This window comes from Hibiscus syriacus, unplaced genomic scaffold (assembly GCF_006381635.1).
Source record: "Hibiscus syriacus cultivar Baekdansim isolate YM2019G1 unplaced genomic scaffold, ASM638163v2 tig00110954_pilon, whole genome shotgun sequence".
NCBI classification, from domain to species: Eukaryota; Viridiplantae; Streptophyta; class Magnoliopsida; order Malvales; family Malvaceae; genus Hibiscus; species Hibiscus syriacus.
Window position 1 is genome coordinate 1,190,214 of NW_024062931.1, and position 9,896 is coordinate 1,200,109.

The 9,896-nt window shown below is 37.1% G+C and overlaps 1 protein-coding gene across 3 annotated transcripts; it reads right to left on the reverse strand.

Annotated features, from left to right (window-relative positions):
- Nucleotides 1-861: 861 nt before the first annotated feature.
- LOC120148236 (kinesin-like protein KIN-5D) lies at nt 862-9,596 on the reverse strand. 3 transcript variants are annotated; one of them, XM_039161405.1, is made up of 23 exons: nt 9,473-9,596; nt 8,851-9,071; nt 8,634-8,763; nt 8,291-8,446; nt 7,431-7,907; nt 7,072-7,169; nt 6,828-6,984; nt 6,600-6,669; nt 6,423-6,499; nt 6,267-6,320; nt 6,091-6,171; nt 5,874-5,985; nt 5,616-5,702; nt 5,357-5,532; nt 5,113-5,274; nt 4,919-5,026; nt 2,509-2,667; nt 2,339-2,422; nt 2,036-2,241; nt 1,840-1,941; nt 1,644-1,753; nt 1,390-1,541; nt 1,067-1,300 (listed from the first exon to the last, which is right to left on the reverse strand). In XM_039161405.1, the coding sequence occupies exons 2-23, from the start codon at nt 9,021-9,023 to the stop codon at nt 1,067-1,069; spliced, it is 3,165 nt and encodes a 1,054-aa protein (XP_039017336.1). In that variant the 5' UTR covers nt 9,024-9,071; nt 9,473-9,596. The 3 variants fall into 3 exon arrangements, with proteins under 3 accessions (XP_039017338.1, XP_039017336.1, XP_039017337.1); XM_039161406.1 differs by having other exon boundaries at nt 8,851-9,066; nt 9,473-9,530; XM_039161407.1 differs by lacking the exon at nt 9,473-9,596 and having other exon boundaries at nt 862-1,300; nt 8,851-9,023.
- Nucleotides 9,597-9,896: the final 300 nt, after the last annotated feature.

Sequence of the window (9,896 nt, forward strand, 5' to 3'; positions counted from 1 at the left end):
CACAACACAATTAACTTGTTGATGAGAATAATGCTTTGCCTGTAACACTATCATTGGCAAATAAATTTAACCCCGGTAGAACTGGGAAGAAAGGCCAGAACATTGAAGCATATGATCACAGTGAAAAGTCTGAAGCTTCATTGCTTGGGCATAACACAATGACAAAGAAGAAGTGAGAGCTTATTTCCATAGGGAGGAGCTTCGTAGGTATTCTATCCCTGATAGGGCTTTCTCTTACACAGCTGCAGATTTTTTTCTCATCATTTTAACCTCAGATTTTTTTGTATATTAACCATGAACATGTTGAATTATGAACTTAGTTGGCACTTAGAAGGCTATAAATCGTGCAGCAATAAATTCCTCTACCGTGACACCACTAATATGTCTTTTCTAATTCCAGCTTCAGAGGAAAGAGATGAAAATAAAATATTTGTAACTTTGGTACTTGTAATCGACCCTGTTGGCTTCTGACGATGTGAAACATCGACATTTATGCAGGTGAAAGTGCAGCTTAGGGTAGAACTGCAGAATGCACTCAAGTTATATATTTTATATATTGGAAGGTTACTTATATAGTGACTTTAGCAGAAATTGTGTAGTAGAAAGTGTTGTGAGGGCCCAAGAATATGTTTTCTGGAGTATAAAATCTACAGATGGATATACTTCACCACTCAGTTAATCATCCTCATTAAAATATAAACTTTTTTTTTTTGTAACTTTTTTTATAACATAATTTATATATATTATACACGATACAAATAAATTTATTTGATCATAATTTTAATGAGGACTCAATTAAAACAAGGATTTACTTGAATATCGTCTAATTCAATATGTATCCACAAATTCCAAACATAAAGGTCAAACAAAAAAACCCAGTGTTTCAGTATTATATATAAAAATTTAGTGCATGTTGATGTTCCAGTTGAAATATTTTTTGCAAACAATGAATGGGGGAGAGGGGTTTTCAGCCACACGTACTCTGGTTCTGTATCTGCAGGCACTGTACACACTTTTCTTTCTTACCACTATACTAAATGCTACTGCTATATAGACCCATTCACTTTTAGTTGATAGCAGTGAGTGGAAGTCTGGAATCTTTCAATTGGGGCGCTGTTGATGCTGCGTCACATTCCCCCAATGTGTGCTTTATGTCTCCATTCCCCAATTTTCCTGATTTTGCTTCCCAGAACACCTTCAACAGTTCCTCAAAGGGAGGAGTTTTCAGTTCCTCAATCGAAGTCATGCTTGGCAGGTTAAATGCCCTCTTCCTCGGCGTCGAGCAAGATGCCTTGTCCACCTGTGATTTGAGTTCCCAACCAGAAAAAAAAATAAGAGGGTTTTATTAAAAAATTGTTTCTATACTTTTGCTGGTTTCTACTATCTTACCATGTATTCCTCCTCCAGACATTTCCCTGCATTCTCCGTGATTTCAACAGTCTTGTGGTAGTGACCACCCTTCACTTCCCTCAATTCCACACAACAAGGCATGATCATGGAGCTCATCTTCCCACATGCTTCCTGGTCAAGTTGTAATGAATCTGCCAGTATTTTTGTTCATCGGGCTCAGATTTGAATTCAAACGGATAACAAGTAACAGATCTAGCTGGATAATCTTATATTCATTTATCTTTGGTACTTACGATCAATGGACGTGAGGGAACTGTAGTTTGCAGTGTCTACATCTTCAAGAGCAGTGGACACGGCGCCAGAAAGTTGATCTCGGAGAATCTGATTGGCTTCCACCCCTCCCCTAAATTGAATAGATAACAAAGATCAGTGATCCATGATCCATGTCTGAGAGTTCTTTAAAACACTTCTTGAAAGAATAAAGCTTACCTCACAATGGAATCCACCGATTCAACATTACTTTTTTCTAAACTGAGAAGGGACTCCTGAGCATTCCTCCATTGCTGAGAACTCATCTTTGCTTTCTTCATACTGCAACAAGAATTTTGTAGGATGTTCAGTGCATACTAAAATAATTAACATTTGAAGCAGAAAATTGATGCCGGGGAAAAACAACAAAGCATACCAGTTTTGAAGAACCTCTTGCATATCTTTCTTTCCGCTTTCTACAGCACAAGCATCCTCAATATAGTGGGATTCTGTGCTTTCCATGTGAACATTCCATTCATTTTTAACAACATTAGTGGACTCTTGCATGGTACACATTTCTTTCTGTAGCTCACTTGTTTTGCTGGATGCATTATCCCGAAGATCATGGACTGCCATTTGGACCTAAAAGGAAAGAAATAAAGGAATTTATTCCCAAAATAGTTATCAAGAACGCACAGCTCATAAGATTGTTGAGATTAGAAGTTATATATCTGGGTACCAGTTTTTGCTTCCTAGCACTTGAACCTGCAAGAAGTTCTGCCACCTTTTGTAGCAATTGCTTCTCTTCATTAGCGGCGCATTCCTACATGTATTATAGATTTCAATTAAACTTAACGGTTACCAGCTCTATGAAAAGCAAAATTGTTTGAATTAAAAACTATTAAGTACCTCAAACTTCTTTTCAAATTCAGACAATTTGTTGTCATTCATTATTTGAGCTTCTTCCACAATTTTGGTCAGCTTGGATGCATGCATGTCTAAAGTCTCGAAGAAATTCACTGTTATTTTAGAAATTGACCTTGCATTGTTCACTGCCCTGGAGTGTGCCTGTTGATGAAATAGAAGAAGTGAGTACAGCTTGATTGCCGATTAGCTGAGACACAGACCAATAAGTTACAAACCTCGCAATAAAATTAACATTTTTTAGTGAGAGAAGCTCCTGCTTCTCTCTAGTTTTTTAGGCGTTTTTTTACAGCTCTTTCTTTGATCTCTCTTTTTGTCTTATGATGGCAAGTAAGGTGACTAGTTCTGCGGGGGAAAATTGTTTTACGGTGATCATTTTCAACATTCCAGAGCGTCTTCATCATAAAGGGCTTTGGCTGTTATTCGATAAACATGGAGAGGTGGTTGATTCTTTCATCCCTAACAAAAGAAGCAAGGGAGGAAGTAGGTTTGGCTTTGTTCGTTTCACCAGATTGGAAGACGCAAGGAAGGCTATCAACTGTGTTGACAGATCTAGGATTCGCGGTAATGAAGTTAGAGTTTTTTTGGCCAGATTTCAACCCCGGGAAGCTTTTTGGAGAAAGAAGTTTTCGGGTTTAAAACCAGCCGAGATTAAGAGTAAAAGGGAGGATGTTGGGCATTTAGAGGCTCCCATTGTGGGTTCTGTTGACGAGGACAAACTGTTAACTTGCAGAGGCAGCTTGGTAGGGTGGTGCAGAAATTTTTTAAAGATGAATGAGTTGGCTGCCATAATGCATAAGGAAGGCATCTTAGGCCCGAAAATCATGAGGCTAAGCGGGTTAGCAGTTCTAATCATTTTTGAAGATGATGAGAGTAGGGATTTCACGCTGAATAATCAGATGGGGGCATTGAATAATTGTTTTGGCAAAGTAGAAGTGTGGTCGGAAAACTTTCATTGTAGCAGCCGTCGGGCGTGGCTTTCGTGCAAAGGGATCCCACCGTTTTTGTGGAATCCCTCCACCTTCAGAAGCATTGCAGACAAATGGGGAGAACTTATCTCCATTGACGAAGGATCTGTGAATCCAGGTTCTTTTGAAAGGGCTTTGTTTCAAATTATTACAAACCATCAAACACGTGTGGAAGAATCCGTTGTTTTGAAAGCCGGGGACTTGTTATTTACAGTTTGTATTTCTGAGTTTGAGCCTTGTTTCAGTCCCGATTCAGTCTGGGCAGACTCGTTCTTGATGGATGAGGCAGTTGCCTCCCCGTTATCTTTGGTGGGGGAGCTCGTCGGTGTCTCGCCAGTTAATTCTCCCGTGGTGGAGGTATGTCTTGAGGGAGCTGGCAGAAACGAGGACTCTTCGGTGGAGAAGATTTCTGAGCGTTGTTCTGTGGATGAAGAAAGTCTATTATGTTGTATGGGGGAAAGAGTTAGTGGTTGCTTCTCGTCGGGTGGGGAAGTAGTGGAAAGGAACATAGGGGAGGATTTTATTATGGGCTTAAGGAATTATGCTGCTGGTTTGGGGATTATTCCATCGGAATTCGAGGATGTGGTGGAGCACGAGAATGTGCTGGATCAAGGGGCTAGAGAGTCATTTTTTGAAAGCAACGAAAGTTGTATGTCTGCACGTGATAGAGAGAGAATATTGGATTTTTTTGATTCATCCAACTTGGATGGTCGGTTAAAGGCAAGGGTGATGAAGAACGTGATTAACATTATCAAGAGGCGTGCTATTAGTAGTTCCAAGGGTGTGGTGGCCCACCAGGATGGGGATGCCCAACAGGTTGGGGCGGTGGTTGACAGGCTGGATGGCAGAGATATATTGGGGTTAGCAGAGAAAGTTTCGGGTCCCCAATTACTGGCCTGATACAGCCAAATCAAGCAGCAGTAGAAGGTTCAATGTGTGGGAGATTTGTCTGTTCTGGGAGCCAGATTATGATTCCATTTTTCCAGCTTTGGAGCCAGAGTCTATAGTTTGGTTTTCTGCCCTCTTCGTGTGGATGGAAGCTCCTGGATGTCTGTGTTTTATTTTGGATACTATAGTTTGAGTCAGCTGTCATTTTCTTGTCTCTTTTTTAGGTGTTCTGTTTTCTGGTGCTCTCCGAGTCAAGAGTTAGGCTTTTAGTTGGGTCAGTCCTTTAGAGGTTGTTGTGGTTGATATTAGGTTGAGCTACTGTTGCTGCTATGGGGGTGTTTTTTGGTTGTTTTATGGTGTTTTGTTTTATGTACGGGGTCGATATCTGGATGTATTTTGGTGTTCTTATGTTCAATGAATTCCTAAGGCACTCTTTTCCTCCTTCCGCTGATTAAGGAGATTCTCTGTAAGTCTCTCTAATCAAGAAGGAGGTTTTTAATGAGGCCTTCAATTCCTATCAAAAAAAATAAGTTACAAACCTCGTGCTGTTGTTGTGCGAACACAGTTAGCTTCTCCTCCTGCTTGTAAAGACTACTTTGAAGGTCATTGAGTAACGCTTCAGCCTCGGAAGTAATTCCTTTCAATAGCTGAACCATATGAATAACATCATAAGCAGAAGAAATAAAAAAAAAGGAAGGTCCACTTGAAAACTTAACTGCAGAATACTGCTTACATCTTCCAGGTCATGCGAGTGCTTTGAAACTTCAGAATTTAGATCACCCAAGGTTGACATGAAATTTCCATCAAGTTTTGAGGATATATTGTCCAAAGTTTTAACACCCAAACCATATGTGTTCTTCAATTTCCCTAACCTTCCTCGAAGTTCTTCTGTAGCCTGCAATTATACACAGGACAAGCTATTAGAGGCAGTTAATCAAGCTGTTGAAATGTGTTCAAATGTGCTGTTGAAACCATACCTCTGACTTTGTCGATACAAATGAATGCATATCTTCCTCCATGTGTTTCAGTTGCTGCTCTTGTTGAGTCACGGAAGCTGCAAAAGTCTTGTGCAAGATATCAAGCTGCTGGGTCAATTGGGACCTGAACTTTTGGATAAGTGCTTTGTTTCCATCCTCAATTTTATTCTTCCTTTCTGAAAGCCGAACAGCATTCAAAGAACAAAACCTTTAGGGAACAAGTCATTCTATAACAAAGTGCTATGTGAAGGATACTAACCGATCTTGGCAAACAAATCTGAGAGATCTGATGCAGCATTTTCGAGCTCTGCTCGGAGTTCAAAAGCACGGTCAACTAGTGTTTTCTCTGAAAAAATAGCAATGGACGTATTTAGTTTCAGAAAAAAAAAATACAAAATAAACAGCATGAATGCAAACTAAAAAGATACAAGTGGCAAAACAACCATCAAAGGGAAGAAAAAGAGAAGGGGGAAAAATACTCAGACCAGAGAAGTTGCCCAAGCAACCTCCAGCTCACCAGATTTAAGGAGATTAGATACAAAAAAGTCCTGCTCTTTAATAGTTGCATTTGCTTGTCTATGTTTATCTTCGAGATCAAACAATGCAAATTCAGTTTCTTCAAGCTTTTTCTGAAAAAAAGGAAAGAACAGGGAGATGGTTCACTTCTGTCATAGTATAAGACAAGAAAAGAGCTAATATGGCATTTATAAGTTGATTATCCAAAACTGTAATACCTCCTTCTTTTCAAGTTTCTCACTTAAATCTGCAGTCAACAGCTGCTGTGAATTGTAAAGTTCCTGAAGCTCAGCAATTTGCTGCAGAAAAAGCAAAGAAAGAATAATTAGCTTGACCTATATAAACCTTACATCAGGAAAAAAAAAACTAAAGGGGTAAATTTGAAGAAATGTACCTTCTCCTTGGATTCTGATTCAAGTTCCATACGCTCTATTTTTTCAGCCATAGCCTGAGGTAAAAGTTATTATTTCTTAGTAATACTAATAAATACAATCCTCGTGAAACCTGAGACAAACAATTCTACCAGTTAACCATATGGTTTGAATCTAACCTTTTTCTCTGCTTCGTCCTGGAGAAATCGATCTCGTGGAATGTAAATTCCATTTTTCTCTCTTGCAGAGTAGACCTCTGATTAAACATAAAAAATGAAGCAAAAAGTATCACTTGGAAGAACCAGTTGATGATTCAATAAGTTTATTGGAAAAATTTTTAAGGAATGGTCAACTACCTTGCTTCAGCCGATCAATTTCAGAATATAAATCTTTTATTAAAGCAGATTTCATCATCTTCTGGTTAATCTGTAAGAGTAACGAATTTCAATTATTTCAGCATATTAAGAAGAGAACAAATATTTTAACTATGTACAAAAGAGAAATGAGACATTATTCAGCCGTATAATGTGAGATTATTAGCAATAAAAAGAACAAAAGGCGATTCGGAAGACTAATCCACTGACCTCTGGTTTGTTCTTGATATTCTTGGCACGATGTGCGTAATCTAAAGTGCTGAGTGTTTCTTCCAGACAATGGATGGATGGTGATATGGTGGCAATTATACATGTTTTTGTTTTCCCTCCTAAGGAATCCCTCAATAGCCTTGTTAGCTTGCTATCTCTGCAGTTTGCAAAAATATATATTATTATTTATCCAAACAAAAACAAGATGCTATTTGAGACATTCTCATCTATGGATAATCCATACCTATAAGGTACATGACCAGAGTGCTCAACAAGGGCATTGATTACACGACCAAGAGTGAGCAAGCTTTTATTAATCTCTCCAGCTTCCCTTGCTCTGCTCTGTAAGAGTCAATTACTTAGGATCAACACAATATGTTCAAATGTCCTAACATAGACAACACCGAATCAGTCTTAAAAGAGAGTGCAAAATAGAGAATTTTTTTCATTTGACTGTATATAAGTTTCATAGCAGACATTTACTCTTCAGTCAACAATTTTTTTTTTGACTGCATAAGACTCGTAGCACATACATTCGCTCTTCAGTCATCTCACACATTTTCCAAAGCAAATATCACACTCAGGATGATGGTAATACAATACCTCTCTTGCACCGGAACGTGAAATATTCTCAGAACCAGCAAGATCAACAAGATTTAGCTTCCCGCATTTAATCATCTCTTCCCCCTCTGGAGTACACTCCTTGATGTGGATTGTAATTGAAAATATAGAATGAGAACGACTACTTTGTTTGTTAAGCAGAGTTTCAGCTGTACGCCTTTTAGCAGAGCCTTTTTCTAAAATTTTGTAAATTTCATTAGCAGTTGTTACTATCTCTTCTTCCAGGCCTCTGACAAAAACTCCCCCTTTCCCATCTTCCATAAGAGCAATGGGTTTCTTAGTTTTATCATCAATGAACTTTGTAGTTTCCTCTGGTGCCAGAAGATCTGTTATTTCCTCATTGTAAAGCTCTAGAAACGTAACTTTCATACTATATTCGGCATTCTGAGCTTCTAATATGTCGAAAATTTGTTTAACAGCTCTTGGAATGACACCTGCATCACTAGGGAATTCTCCATTCTGCACAAAACCACAATTTCATTTAGGACTGAAAGCAAGAAAAGGATCATGAAATTCATATATAATATGTATGAGAACATGAAGATGAAAATTTGTATTCAAAATTCAAATTTCATCTTATAAATAAATTGTGAGATTGAAAAGCATATATTCTATATAAATTATAAAAAAATCAATATGATTATATATTTGAAAGACATAAAAGCGTGAATTTGAAACATACAATAAGGTTTTCAATTTAAAAACTAAACAGGCATAAAATCAATAAATTTGAAAAACAATAATGAATGTTGCATTTATATATGTTTTACCACACAAACTATACTATTTTTTAAACGCAAGTTCCCAAATGCAACCTAACAAACTAGAGAGAAAAAAAGTACCTTTTTCCTTGCTCCTCCCTCCATTGTGTATGTCTTTCCAGTTCCCGTCTGGCCATATGCAAAGATAGTGCAATTATAACCCTCAAGAACTTCATTAACAATTGGAGACACAGCTAGATCAAATAAATCCTTTTGCTGAGACGATGGACCAAAGACCTGACAAAAAAATCTCCAACGTCATAAATTGACGCATAAATTTTCAAATCCCTCTTTACCTTTTTCGAAACCCGAAAATAAACAATTTCAACTTTGAAACCAGTCTACATTACCAAACAATTAATTTAATATAACACAAAATTGAACCTCCACTCATAAAAAAGTGAATTTATAACAAAAATGCAACCTTGTCAAAAAGAAAGGTCCTATCAATTTGCTTATTAGCAATACTCTGTACAGCACAAATTTCTCTTCTACTTTCATTGCACGATATCACCACCGGAGTATTTATTCTCGCTTCATCTTCACCCAGTGGCCTACAAGGGGAAATTTTGTCATTATTAATTTATACATTTAACTAAACACGAACTGGAAAATAAAAATAAAAAGAAGAGAAAACTGACCTGCAACGTAAAATAACCTGAACGTTAACGCCTTTATCTTTATCATGTTTGGAGCTTGAATTGGAATCGGCTGATCGCAGATCTCGCACCGATTTGTCGTTTGATCGAGGCGTTTGCGACGGAGATAGCGATACCAATCCTCCTCCTCTTCTTTGCAGCTGCGTAGATTCCATTACAGATAGTTCTAACGACTCTGCGATTCAAAGAACTGTGTAGCTACACTGAGCAAACTCTGATTCAGTGAAAATGACGTGGTATTTACTTCAAGATTTAAATGCATATACGTTTCTTAAATGAATCTAAAACTTTTAAGTACATTCACTGACTGAGGAAAAGCTGAAACTCAGTGAGTTAACACGACACGAATGTATCATTAATTCAGTCGGAGAAGATCAATTTTTGAACAAAATAGAAATAAAATGAATGAGAGTAAACCATACACGGATTTGGAAGAAAAAAGATATTTCACCTCTTCACAGTAAAAAGAAGAGATGAATGAAAATCAGCAGAAAAATGTGAATGAAAAAAAATATACATAGATTCGGATCTGAAGAACAGATTTAGAGTTTCTAAAAATTAAAGAAATAGAATCGGCGATGAATATCATTAAAAGGAAACTTACAGAATAAATAAATGCCGGCGAGTTAACAGGAAATTCAAATGGCAACTATAAGCTCAGAGTTGCGTAACTTTTAAAGTGGAGAGAGAGAGAGACTTTAATCAAATCCCAACTGGCGACGATTTATATGCTCTCTCCTTAAAATAAGAAGAAGAAGAAGAAATTTCACTATTAGTCGCACGTTGTAAATCGATCTGGTACTAAGTTTTAAAATATTTTAATTTTAACATTTGATTTTAGTTGATTTTCAATTAGGACATCGGATTATAAAATTATTAATAATCATACAAAAATAATATTATTTTATTTATATATTTTGGGTTTAAATAATTATATTTGTAGAGTATATATATTATCAATTTGTTAAAAAAATCTTGAACAAGTATTACCTTATAACCACGCCTAACAAATTAAAAAATGTTGATGT